The sequence below is a fragment of the Zootoca vivipara genome, chromosome 1 (assembly GCF_963506605.1).
Source record: "Zootoca vivipara chromosome 1, rZooViv1.1, whole genome shotgun sequence".
Lineage (NCBI taxonomy): Eukaryota > Metazoa > Chordata > Lepidosauria > Squamata > Lacertidae > Zootoca > Zootoca vivipara.
This window is the reverse complement of record NC_083276.1, coordinates 78429288-78443550: the sequence shown is the minus strand read 5'-3', so window position 1 is coordinate 78443550 and position 14263 is coordinate 78429288. Positions and strand designations below refer to the sequence as shown.

The 14263-nt window shown below is 40.6% G+C and overlaps 1 protein-coding gene across 3 annotated transcripts in view; it reads right to left on the bottom strand.

Annotated features, from left to right (window-relative positions):
- The window catches only part of ANO9 (anoctamin 9), a 38881-nt gene extending 25923 nt beyond the window's left edge, over window positions 1-12958 (bottom strand). For 2 of the 3 annotated variants that reach the window (XM_060276717.1, XM_035122800.2), the window contains exons 1-2: window positions 12660-12957; window positions 5698-5754 (exon numbers count right to left, since the gene is read on the bottom strand). In XM_060276717.1, the coding sequence (XP_060132700.1) occupies window positions 5698-5754; window positions 12660-12665 (63 nt within the window). In that variant the 5' untranslated portion in view covers window positions 12666-12957. Of the gene's footprint in view, window positions 1-5697; window positions 5755-6834; window positions 6933-12659 lie in introns of all 3 variants that reach the window. The other variant, XM_060276725.1, reaches the window with a different exon arrangement.
- Window positions 12959-14263: the final 1305 nt, after the last annotated feature.

Sequence of the window (14263 nt, the reverse complement as noted above, 5' to 3'; positions counted from 1 at the left end):
ATCTCTGCCATGGGAGAAAACTACAAGTCCCCACAAGCGCTACTGAGATCCAATAGTGAGAGTTGCTTTACACATCTTGCATCAGAAAACCACTGTTTGCCACCAAGCATATACTTGGCAGGGAGCTGTCAGGAACAAGCCCCATCTACTGAGCAACAGAATAATTTAGCTACCATAAGAAAAAAAATTGTCCTTGGTACGATTTTTTCCCCACCTAGTCTTCTCCACACATCCCCATCCTATCTGTGAAGCTTAGCAGTTTAAAAACACAGACGTGCTTTCACCTAGGCAAGATTTAAGATACTGCTGTCAGTCGTACTCAAAGGTCGCTTCCGTCAAATTCCGCTTGAGAAATAATTATGTTCATGTGGAGACGGCAGCATTGAAACAGTAGTGTGTGTACTGCCAACTTGTTCTCTTTATAAAGATCTGCGTATGAGGTTATTACCCCTCTTCTATTATCTATACCAGCTCATTCATTTACTGCTACAGTGTCCTTCCTTCTTGCAGACCAAGATTACCAGGTGACAGCAAACACGGCAAAAACATTAGCCGGGGCAATTACAGTAAGATCTACCATCTGACTAACCTGCTTAATGCCTGGTAAAGAAAGCCCATTCGTTCATATGTTTTATTTTGTGGTCAAGGACAGTTATTAACACTTTTATTTATATAAATTCTTAGAATGTATTTTGTACAGCCAACCATCTAGATATATCTGTATTTTATTGTATTTTATTTATTTGCTATGATTTATGGCTGACGCAAGTCAAGATTTTATCTAGCTACTTAGCAAGTGTACTTAAGGTTAATACATGTATTTGGAAATATACATTTATGTTTCATTCCATCCAACTAATTTAGACTCTAAATTAAATATAACTTATTTTTACTGTAAATGTTGATGAGAGAGGCTCAGACTGTTATAGATTTGTTCAGCTAGGATATACTATACCCTGTATTCATAAACAATACAATTTATTGGCTTGGTAGAATTTTAAAATGGATTTCTACAGCTACAAAGAAGGAAAGTTTCATTATACTGGTAATTTTGTAAGTGAGTGAGCTCACAAGTTGAGAGATTTGATAAAATATTTGTGACAAAACTGAAAATGTCATGTAATCATGATCAGAATTTTTCTTACACCTCAGATATTTGGGCAATTGACACCTATATATTGAGTACACCTTCATTCACACAATTGAGCATGATCAAATTTTATGCCTCCAAAATCTTGTATGTTCTCCTTTGTCTCTCTCTCCCTCCCTCCATTTAGTTTTCTTTTCACATGAAGCTACTGTGAAAAGTGACCAGGATGCGAAAACTCTTCTTCTACAGTTTCAGACATTATTTTATTCTTCTTACTATCTATCTTGTATTGCTATGTCGCTATAATTAATTTTTCATGCTAGTAACTCATTTCTCACACAAACCTAACAAATGTTCTGTAGTTGTCATACCAACTGTCATTTTCAGCTGTAAACAACTGTCTCCCAACTGTCAGTCTCCCTTTTCCCCTTCCCCTCTCCCAATTTCATCACTCACAAGGCTTAAAAGCTGTTTCTATATTTCCAGTCCTATTAGAAGAGGCAAAATATAATTCCATGATAAATTTACAGGGTGAGAGCACTGACAGCTGTTTTAACATCACAGAAAGGTGGCAAATAAATTGGACCAAGGTGACCCTCTCAAAAATTCAAGGAAAATTGTAAGTGAGAATTCAATATGGCCGTCACCAAATAATAATATTAACATAGTTTACCTTGCAGAAGTCTGATGAAGATGCATTTGAGTCTAAATAGGGGTAATATCTTTAGACAAGGAATCATTTTCAGTCAATGTAAAACATCCAGTGAGACTTCTATGCCTCTTAAACAGATTATTGTACATAGATAGTATTGTTAATATGTAAAACAGCCCAGAACAAATTTCAGAAGAAATTTTGTTACAATGGAAAAAAAACCCTGAACATCATCTTTAAAAGATTCTTGAACTTAATTCAAAGCAATATGGATTTCTAACAGTATCAGCACATGTTACATAAAATAAAAATATGAAAGTTAAACATATTATAACTATGTTAATATATAATCATTTCCATCAAACCAGAAAGGAATATTTTTCTGATCTTTAAAAATAATAACCACAAACAGCTGAGAACTTTAGGGGCAAATCAACAGTTATATATATCCAATTGTTATATTCTCTTTGTAAACCTTTGACTCTTTTATAGCTCTTGCTGGGTAGACTTTCTGTGAAAAATCCCATAGCGACAATATTGTCTTCACTGACTGGCAGCAGCTCTCCAGGGTTTTAGGTAGGAGTTTCTACTAGCCCTACCTGAAGATGCTGGGGATTGAACCTGAGACCTGGGACTACAACTTCCACCAGTCCCACTCTTTATGGCCAATTTTAAGAGATGCTGGGAGCTGTACTCTTAACATCTGGAGGGCACCACTTCAGCTACACCTCACCATCTGACCTAGTTCTACCCTCTGGGACAGCAGATAACAAGGCTTTTTGACCTCTTGCATGCAACAGCCCTTTGAAGAATGTCTGCCCTTAAGTCTCCTTTTTTAAAGCTAAACATACCAAGTTCTTCAAGCTTTCCTCATAGGACGTGTTTTCCATACCCAGCCATCTTCACTGCCATCCTCTGAGCTACAGTATTTCAGTTTGTCCTACATCCTTCTTACAGTGCAGGTCCCAGAACTCTCAAGCAAGGAACACTGCCCAAGACATGGTAGTAATCGCTATTGATGCAGCAAATAAAGTTGGGGGAAATCAGAAGAAAGAAACTATGAAGGAAAAGTGCTTTAAGAGAATTTTCATCATATTTTGTTATGAAAGCAATTCTCCAATCAAGATATTACACATATGACAAAACAATCAATGAGAAATTTATTATTATGAGGCATGCAGTTGAAACTTGAGAGAATTTCTGGCTGCCTCAAGGTATGAGCATAATTATTTCCAAATGCCCAGGAACCTACCTTCATGAAGGAGGATACATTGCCATTAAAGTTCCGTATGTTGCTGGTGTTCAGACTGCTGTGAAATTCCAAGTTCTCTTACACAATCACTGCAGCAGGTAATAATGTCTTGACATTCTAATCATTATAAAATCCAGATGATTTAATGTTTTTTGTGGACTCGCAACATATCTCCAGTTTTCAGTTTTGCCAGTTTAGCATCTATCAAAAATTCAGGAAAAGTGCTGCCTTTCTGGTTTGATGAAAATCCATTGTATAGTTGAAATGTTATAAATGATAATCAACTTACAGTCATAATTAACTGTGTATATAGCGCATTGACAGTATCAGAAATTTCATTTTGCTTCAAGTTACATTTGATTTCCATGCAAGCTATAAAGAGAATTTGCTGAATTCTGCTCTGGAGGCGAGGACTCAATGGATTCTAATTACAAGAAAGGAGATTCCAACTAAACATCAGTAAGAACTTTCTGACAGTAAGAGCTGTTTGACATTGGAACGGTCTCCCACGGGAGGTGCTGGACTCTCTTTTCTAGAGGTTTCTAAGCATAAGTTGGATGGCCATCTGTCGTGTATGCTTTATTTTACATTCCTGCATTGCAGGGGGCTAGACTAGATGACTCTGAGGTCCCTTCTAACTCTACAATTCTATGATTCTATGTCAGAATAATTTCTTTTGCAATTTACTTTACAGAGAGCTCCTGCCTTCTGATAGATTCTGAAGAGACCATCAACAATCTGAGAGAACTCTGCTATTCAGTACTTTATAACTTCTATTTGTTTTTAGTATTTTAAAATTGTAAACCACCTGTGATGCATTGGCAGAAATCTCTTCAGGACCACTTTATATTGACATAGCTAATTAAAACATATGTGCAACAATCTGTAAACATTCAAAACAAGTATTTGATTTTCAGACTTCTGCAAGGGAAAATGTTTTTTAAAACATTACTATTTGGTGGTGGCCATCTTGAGCTTTACATCTATCAAATTTTGCAAAGTTTTTGGGAAGGTCACCATTTTACATTTCTCTCTCTACTGTTCCAATGTATTGCAACAGCTGTCAGATATTTGTCCCAGTATAATGGTCCCAAGGGCTTGGCTTTGCTAGGAAGCAGGGGGTCTCCTTTCCATTTGCAGCTTTTACATACCTGGGGAATCCTCAGAGTATGCAGAAACCCCTATTTTGTTTTTAGGTAACCATTTCGCTGCCCTCTTAGACAACCAAGTTTGCAATGAGTAAGAAAAAGTTAGGGTTACTGAAAAAAAGGAATAGAGCAGGCGAGAAATTTTAACTACAGTGTACTCCCTACTACTTCACCCCTCTACCAATAAATCACAACCATCCATTCCCCATGGATTCAGTTTTAAAATATTTTTTTTAAATAAACATTTCTCTGATATTTGATCCATGTAAAAATGATTGTGGAGCAGATGACTGACATCTCAAACACTATTCTAACAGGTAAAGGTAAAGGGACCCCTGACCATTAGGTCCAGTCGTGACCGACTCTGGGGTTGCGCGCTCATCTCACATTATTGGCCGAGGGAGCCAGCGTATAGCTTCCAGGTCATGTGGCCAGCATGACAAAGCCGCTTCTGGCAAACCAGAGCAGCACATGGAAACGCCGTTTACCTTCCCGCTGTAGCGGTTCCTATTTATCTACTTGCATTTTGACATGCTTTCGAACTGCTAGGTTGGCAGGAGCTGGGACCAAGCAACGGGAGCTCACCCCGTCACAGGGATTCGAACCGCCGGCCTTCTGGTCAGCAAGCCCTAGGCTCAGTGGTTTAACCACAGCGCCACCTGGGTCCCAGTCATTCTAACAGATACACAGTACCAAATCAGGATAGATGCCAAGGGGCTCAGAATACCCGAGTATTTTCATATATCCTGTTTGCCCTTTTACTGAAATGGCAGGCTTGGCTGAGGTAATGGGTTTTAAGTACCATTTCCTAACATTAATTCTGCTCAACACATTAAAAAAAGGAGGGGTGATTTGGTAACAAATAATCGGGACTGACCCAATACATTTTGTTGTCTGAGGCAGATCAGCAAATGGCACTCATTCCCCCATCCCAGCACGTCTCTGGCAGGAAATATACAAAATAATAAACTGTATAACAAATAATTTGCTTCCCTTTCATGACACCCAAAATCTACTTCCTGAGGTGGCCATCTCATTCGGGGCTTGGCTATTCACTTATATATCAAAATGAAGAAAGACTGCATTCCACTTCAGTTTCTGTCACAATAGGTTTGTTAGTCTTTAAGGTGCCACAATACTGTTGGCTTTGCTACAAAAGTCTAACATAGTTAGCTGTCTATTCAGGTTACCTATGCAGCAAACTGAACAATATCCTGGCTTCAAATTGTCAAATATTGCTGACTCATTTGAACAATTTATATAAAGCAACCCATAGGTTGCTGCAGAGGTGTGGCATATGCAGGTCTGAAAGTATATTGTTAGTAACTAGTATTATTAGTTTAGGACTGGGGTGAAAAACTTGTAGCCCTCCAGATGAAGTCCGATTGCCTCCCAACTCCCTTTATCCCTAGCCAGCATGCCTGACCTCTAAGCAATATTTAAGACTATGATTAATATTCCTTGTTCTGGATCTCCATTTTTGAAATAAATAAATAAAGGAACCTCAATCTGGGCTTTAAAAGGCTTCTGCTCGAAATGAAGGTCTATAACTTACTGGGTTTAGAGCCTCGTGGTCTTCAAAGGGAGATAAAGGCATCAGCGCAATTTCATCCTAGAGAAAGATATTTTAAAAGTTAAAAGATAGCTTTTCTTTTATGACCACAAAATGTCATTGCACTTATCAAATCTTTGTTTTCCCATAATTCCTGAACATTGTCAACTTTTTTTGCTGGCCTTGTTCCTATAAATGTAATTGTTGCATTGCTAAATTAAACAGCCAGAGCTAACTACAAGCGGTTTCACCTGTTAAGTATCTAGAAGGTTGCTGTTAAAGGTGCAGGAGCAAAACCAGCAAAGTGTTGATCATTCTAATATGAAATAAGTGTCAAAGCATAAGTATCATAAGAAGAATCTGATTGGAGACAGGTACAATATTGATCGCTGCCTCTGTAAAGATAAGGCTTGAAATGAATGCATTAAATTAAACTGCTCAGGCAGAAATCCAAGAAACAAAAAACTAAGGTGATTAATTTTTCCTACATTATATATTGACAACAATAGTTTGATGCATTTATTTGCCCCAGACAAATATAGCATTGCTATTAAGTTATAGTTTTCAGGATCTGAGCTAAATTGGGTTCAGAGTTGCAAGTTAATAAAGTTACAGATTAACTAAGTGAAGGTGATACTGTACTTGTTCACTATCATGTGTTATCAGAGTATAATTATCAGAGTATAAACTATGTTCTATAAAAGTTCATTTCAACCAGCAAAACAAAAGTTCATTTTAACCAGCGAAATGAATCTGGTTCTCTTTAGCATTTCCTGTCTGCCGGGGGGGGAGGGGGAGAGATGATGACTGAATCCTGCCTCTTACTCAGGCATAGGCAAACTTAGTTCTCCATATGTTTTGGAACTACAACTCCCGTGATCCCTGTTAGCTAGGGATCATGGGATTTGTAGTTCCAAAACAGCTGGAGAGTCAAAGTTGCCTATGCCTGCTCTTACTTGTTGAACGTTATAAAGAACACAAGTTAAGTATTGCAAAAACTACTTGTAAGCAATTCAATCTGTACAGATTTCCATCAGACAGACTTAAGGCTAATGAGGCACACAAGAGAGGGCACAGCTAGCTTCATCGAATAGAGAACATAAGCACTTCATTGCAGTACCAATGAGGGGCAATTCTTACATTCCTTCATTGTTAAAAGTGTCCATTTCTGGATTTATTCTAAGCTTCTCCTACTGCACAAGCAGCCAGCACACTGCTTGCCTTTGAACTTTTTTTACCTGAAAGGAACATGAAAGAGGGAAGATAAAAAAAGAAATGACAAAGAGACAGGAAGGAAGAAAAGATGGGAAATTTGAAGAAATAAAAAACACAGGGTGACTTGAAAAGAATAGAGGAGTAAGGGGATGTCTCTCTCAATTATAACTAGGGAGAAGGGGTAGGTAGCCGTGTTGGTCTGAGTCGAAGCAAAATTAAAAAAAATCCTTCAGTAGCACCTTAAAGACCAACTAAGTTTTTATTTTGGTATGAGCTTTTGTGTGCATGCACACTTCTTCAGATACACCGTGTATCTGAAGAAGTGTGCATGCACACGAAAGCTCATACCAAAATAAAAACTTAGTTGGTCTTTAAGGTGCTACTGAAGGAATTTTTTTTATTAGGGAGAAGGGGGTTTATTGGGTTGTTTTTATTTTTATTACCGGTATGTATTTTGTAATTTTATATTGTGATTTTATGTTGTAACCGCCCTGAGACCTGCAGCTATAGGTTGGTATAAATAAAATAAAACAATAAATATTTTATTTATACAAATAAAACATACAATTTTATTTAATAAATAAACCCTCGGTTAGAAATAGCCTATAGCTGAGTACATTACTGAGACTTCCTTTGCTTGCAATATGAAGCTAAGCCCCCACCCCAAATTACAATTTTTAGTATTTCCCCTCTGTTACAAAATGACTATCCTGTAAAATAGGTTATAAAATATGTTTATATTTACTGTTATGATATCCTAAGGATGAACAGAGGCTCTTCACAAAATGGCTCTCCAAAACTGTGTTGTTGCCTCAAACCCATGTATCATTTACTACACTGCTTTTCCTTCAACTTCAACTTGTCTGAGGCTTTCTACTCCTTGGCCTACCCAGTTCAATCTGCAAACCCTCACAGTTTGGTCTCAATCTGAAGCCGCTCTGAGATGTTGCTTTCTATTGAACCAAACTTTCTAGAAGTATAGTCATGGGATATGCGTCTTCTTCAATGATTTGTTCTCCGGGATAGGTGGAGGACAAAACTTAACACAGGCAAATAGAAACAAAGCTCCAGGAGTCCTGGGAACTGTTGTATGACACAGAGACTTGTCCTAGGCCGCAGGTGCTGTTTTAATTGAGAAAAGAAAACAGAAATATTGGAGAAGGAAGGATTAAGGAGCCTGCACAAGGAGCTAAAAGGAGAGTCAGGGGTCTGTGCTACCTGGGCTATCAGGCCTAAGTTCTACTGAAGAGCTGGGCAGGAAGAAGCCACTTCAAGGCCTGTGAAGAACTGTAGCTGCTGGAGGCCACTGGCTGCTGAACACTAAATCACACCTCTTCGCCTTTGGAAAGCTTATTGCTTGCTGGCTAAGACAAGCCCAAAGCTTGTGTCATAAGGATGTTTAGAGGGAGACAGAGGGTAAAATTTGTTTACACCGCTTTCTTTTAACCCCTATGTTTGTTCAGTCACTTCAGTTCTTTTGTATATCGCTTTTTTATCATCTGTTTCCTTTTTTTTGGAAACAAACTCGTTCCTCATTAAATCTCATATGCCCAATTGCACAAAACACTTACTTCACACTGCACAAATATTTTTGACACTGCACAAAATGTGTCCAGTTGCATGCTAGAATAAACGCTGGTCCATTTATTCTCTCTGCTTCCTTTTCTTTAACCAGTCACTGATCTGTAAGAGGACCAGTCTTTTTATCCAATCTATGCAACTATTTTGGTGATGGACATTAAACACTGTCAAAAGCTTTTTGATAGTTTTTATTTGCATATTATTTGCTTACATGAACAAGTGTCACTGTCTTCATTCTGGCCAGACTGAGAACCACCACACTACTGGGAAAGGTTAATGGAGCAGAGACCGGCAGCTGGGAGGAGATGGATAGAGGCAGCAAGTAATTCACAAGCCTCATTCTCACTGTTAGTGAGCCTGTGTCTGGTTTTACATCTTCACACTCACATGGTTTTCTGCCCTATACTCCCCAACACACCCATACAGAAAAACTGAGAGATCTTATGTTTATGGGGAAGGGGGGAACGGACCATTCAACCATGCAAGTTTGAAATGTTATAGCTCTGGCACAGTTATGTTACCTAAGTGAGTACTAAGTTAGGTTCTGTCACACCTGTGGGAGCTTCCAGGAATAGCAGGAATTGCTCCAACAAAGTCCATTGCTCAGCTCGTTGCTTATATATTGAAGCAGGCCTGATGAATGCAAGAACCCCATATTCCTTGTTAAGTTATAACAAAAGTAACATAGTCAACATAGCATCATATCATATATCAAGTGAATTCATACTCCCAATGCCTGGCCTTATGTAGACAAAATTACCGCACACACTAGGAAATATCAGCAGGCTTGGGGAAATTTCAAGGTATACCCAAGTACACACACAAAAAACCACCTTAAGGAAAAACTCTAAGGGATGAACCCCCCTCCCAAAATGCAGGCTAATAAAGATATAGAATGTACATAGAACATTGACTGATGGTTGCAGGCGGAGAGGGAATGGAATAAAGTGGTTGGAACAGCAGTATTCGACGACACTACAGCATTTGGATACATGCAGAAACAACACAAACATATATATATCTAGTTACTTCCTTCTTAGTAGACATCATAACTCTGTGTGGATTTTCAAACACTGATTAGAATCTTGAGTGTTGCCCAACTGTGAAACCAACCATTCAGCTGACAATACCAAAACCAGAAGAACATGTCTGGCCCACTAGATTCATACTGATAACTTCCGAGGAACTGATATCATAGCAACAACATTTTACTTTCAGTAAAGATACTCCTGTCTGTGTACTTATGCAAATGACACTTGATGTGTTTAGTACCTCTCACACAAAAATTATAGCATAGTGTGACGTGTAGCTTACTCCACAGTGTAGTAATGTTGGTTTTATTTTCTAAATTGGGCTACAAACTCTATCCTGGATGTCTCCTCTGTTGTTGTTTCTGATTATATGCAGGCTCTCCATTATCAGAACCAGCCCAAGTACTTGAGGATCTGACAGCCTAGCAAAAGCAAGTAAGTATGGTAAATATCTAACATTTGGGGGGGGGGTGTCAAAAGAAATTATTGTTATCAATGAATAACTGCACTGGGTGTTTCAAAATATAGATTTCTACTGATTTATTTTCTAGTTTCTTCCATCATACAGGGCCAATTAGCATAGAATTTTTATGGTAAGCAGCAGATGTTCAAGATCTGCTCTGGTCCCTAATTCAGGTCCTGTGTTTTTCAGAGCAGAAATGCTCTGCTCAAAAATCATTAAAAAAAAGAATTTTAAGGAAAATTCTGTTACACAATAAGAGGTTGTCGTTAAATCCTCCTGAGCATTTCACTAACCCAGTAATTCAACTGTTTTTTCCCAAGTAGAAAATCTTCACAACCAAAGAGAAGTGTAGAGTTGTAAAAAATCCACTAATGATGTTGTCCTATCTCTTGTTTCAGTCCAGCCAGTTTCATACACTTCACTGAGACCGATATGTGAGGCAGGATGTATGACAATGCTTGTGCATGCTACTCAAGCATGAGCCAAAAATAAAGGCGCCAACTGACATGTAGCTTCATCCTGCTGTATTGAGAGACAATAGAGGCTGTATTTGCACATCACAATAAACCATAGTGAATGTTTAACTATAGTTTAATGTGAACAAGCAGTATGCTACAGTGCATTGCTAAAAATCTCTGCTTTGTAACAGACCACAGTACTCGGCTTGTTGAGGCATCCAAATCTGTCTTTGTGCTGTTTTCCCCAAACAAGCCACAAGTGGCAAGTAGAGATCTCTTGGCTGCTGGTAGTGATTTGTCTGAAGAAAAATAAACCATAAGCCCAGATCTAGACAACATGGCAAGCCAAGGTTTGTGTCAGGCCTAATGAGCACAGCAACTCCTCTCCAGCAGGTCTTGTCCCCTTGAAGCAGTTGCTGAGACTGTAGGTCTCCTCCACAGCTTCCTAAGCACCCCCTTCAGGGTTCTTCCAAAGCAATCTGAGACTGTACCTGTGTGTCTGTCTTTGCTCCCCCCTCTTTATGCCTCTTCTGGTTCAGGGAGACTGGGGGGAGGGGAGCTTGGTGTCCAACCAGTCCCTTACAGGCACTCTTACATTCTTAGTTCATATTTCACTTCAAGTTGAACTTGGATGAGCTGTTAAAAGACTGATGTTATGAAGCCACAAGGGGTTAGGTTGGCAGAGTAGGTTAGGGACAGTTTGTATTAATGCTTAGATAAATTGGCTTTGTGACGCCCACTACTGTACTTGAAAACTTGTTATCACCTTAGCTCTTCATCTGATTCTGTCTTCTTTTGGGGATTAAATAAATATTCCTTTGTAACTCAGATACAAATGTGCTCAAGAGCTGCTCAGGAGCATGAGAACCACCCAAATTCAAAGCATCACACACACAATTAGGGTTCAGTGTAGCTTTGTTTGGGAATATAAACAGAAAATACTGAGAAAGAGACGGGTAGCTCCTTTATCCACATCCAAGTTGCCTCTATTGATTAATCTGAAATTTTATCCTAATTAATTGCTCCAAGTATTATTTAATAGCACTTCAGGACATTTTCAGATAGGGTGTTTGTCATCTGGGAACTGGAAGGATTCAAGTAGTACTCAAAGGAGTAGAACAGAGACAGTGAACAAGTCCAGGGGAAGCTTAAAGGGTAGGTACAGACACTGCTTCTGCATAAAGAAGTTCCACAAACCACTGCATTGTCTAATCAGGTAATCTCTTTCCCTAGTGACGCCTAGTCCATCCTGTAACACATAATGGTGCTTGAGAAAATGTTTCTCAAGGAAAGGTAATGGTTGTTAATCATTGGACTGGAGTGGTTTCCTGGTTCCTTATTTTGTGGTCGGAGCAGCATCAGCATCCAAACTTCAGTGCTACAGGCTGGGTACACACTACCAGCTTAAAAGGCAACTAGTTCTTTCTTTTTCTCAATTCAAATCGAAACTGGTTAGAGGGGGAGCACACTAGTGGATGCAGAGTAAATGGAAGGAGGTGTACATGATGGGAACGGGGAACAAATAATAAGGAAGGAAGAACCAACTACAGTCTTATTCCCCCCCCTCTGCCAGTGCTCAGCGGACTATGCCACCACCCTTGCCTTAGGAGGTATGAAACTCCTGGGAAACTTTGATTGCAGTGGTAGGTAGATAAGCTTATTTAACATAAATTACCCAACTGTCAGTTAGCTACTTAAGCTAAGCAACAAAATAAAACAAGTAGCTGTTTAAATATTGTTGTATCCATCGCAGTTAAGGCTACAATGCCATACCAACTTACTTGAGAGTAAGGACCCCCTCCTGAACCGAATGGCAGTTGCTTCACAGGATCCCGCTGCACACCAATATAAACATAAACCCTTATACTTTCAGCATCGAAGTTAATGTGGGGGGGGGAGTGCACTTTGCAAAAATAGATGGGCATGAACTGTTCCCAAATGAAACCCAATTCTTCTACATAGCTCAGTCAGTAAAGCAAGAGATTTTTCTGTCCGGTCACCCTTGGCCACACAACCTTACAGGTGCTCCCGGCAGCCCTCGCTCGATCCGCGCCAGTTTTCTCCTTGCCTCGAAGGCGACTGGGCAGACCAGCAGGGTTCATAAAGGCAAGAGCCGAAGCGGCTGGACCGCATGAAAGCTTCCGAAACAGTTTGAAAAAAGGCGGGCTCTCTAGGGGGCTTTGCATATGCGCTTTTCTTTTTTCTTTTCCCCCTTACCTGCATGATGGAAAAATGCAAGTGCTTCTCTCCCCTTCCCTCGTGCAGCAAGATCAGGACAAGATCTCTCCTTGCTAGAACTCAGCTCGATCCCGCAGCATGAGAGGAACAATCGCTCAGGGACCCCCAGAACGCTTCGTTTAGGTCTCTCCACTCCCGTGTGTTGTCGTCTCCGGTTTCAGAGAGTTCCCGCAGCTCTGGGATTGCGGACTTCCGCGTGAGGTTGCCTGGCTGCGCCGCGATTCTCTCCTTTCCCGATGAGAGGGAGCCGCCTGTCGGGTTTTGCCGTAGCCAGAAAAGAGGAGGAGGAAGCCAGCGTGCCCTTTCCGCCCCCTCCTCCGCCTTACCTGGGCACCACAAGTGGCTGGGGAGGGACAAGGCAGGCACTTCCCGCCATTGATGTGTCAGACTAATACTGCTGATGGCAGCTGAAAAGCCACAATGGTTTTCTTCCGTATGTTTGTGTGTTTAGAGAACCAGAATGACCCAAGTCCCAGCTAATTCACTAGGTAGAATTTCAGAACTGAAGAATAATGGGTGGTGGTGGTATATTATTATTATTATTATTATTAATACTTTATAAGTTGCATTTATATCTCACTTTCTTCTCCAGGAAACTCAAGGTGGTGTCCATGGTTCTCCCCCTGCTCATTTAATCCCCACAATAACCTTATTATTATTAATAATAATTTATACATTGTGAGGTAGGTTAAGCTGAGAGGCAGTGACTGGCCCAAAGTCACCAGAGAAGTTCATGGCTGAGTAGGGATTTGAACCATAGTTCTGCACATCCTAGTGCAGTACTCTCTTACCACCATACCACCACTTGCTCTCAGCATGTGTTTATAGCGGTGAAAGCTACAGTTTCTACTGGACACCCCCCCCCAGTTTTGATCCTGGGTACGCCCCTGTCCCCTTCCTCTTTAATATTATTAGGATTCAGGGTTGTCCCATTAAATCAATCTATAAAATGAGAAATGGGGTAAATGGAGTTAAATTTCCTGTTTCCCAGTCACTGTCCAACTCCTATCAACCCCTGCCCATGTTGGTGGGGCAGAGTGGAGTTTTAGTCTAAAGCAGAGGTTTTAAACCTTTTTGAGTCCATGGCTCCCTTGACCAACTACATTCTTTCTGCGGCACCCCGTGGGGTTCAGGAGCCCGTTTTGTCACTCCTTGCCTGCAGAGCTGGCAGCCTCTCACCCTTTTTCAAATACCCACCCTTGTGGAGTGTTCCCTCAGCCTCCTTTCCTCTTTCCTCTCCCCTCTCTTTGGGAATCCTTTGGGCAGCTACTGAGCTGCCCCACCACCCACCCCAAAGAGAGGTGCCTCCTCAAACTGCCTCACAGGGACCTGGGACTTGTCTGTCCAATCCCAACAGCAAGGGCTGGCAGACTGGCTGGCTGGGCTCCCTTGCCCTCTTCCTTGCTTGCTTATTCCAAGGCTACCTCAGCTCCTGGCAACCAGCACTCCTTGGCAAGCCCCAGAGGCATCATTTGCCTGTGGAGCTTGTAGCCTGGGCTGCTGCAACAAGCAGCTGTGCAAGCCTTTGGGAGGCAGAGACACAAGAGGGAGTCAGAGGAGGGAGGGAAGGAAAGAAAAGAGGG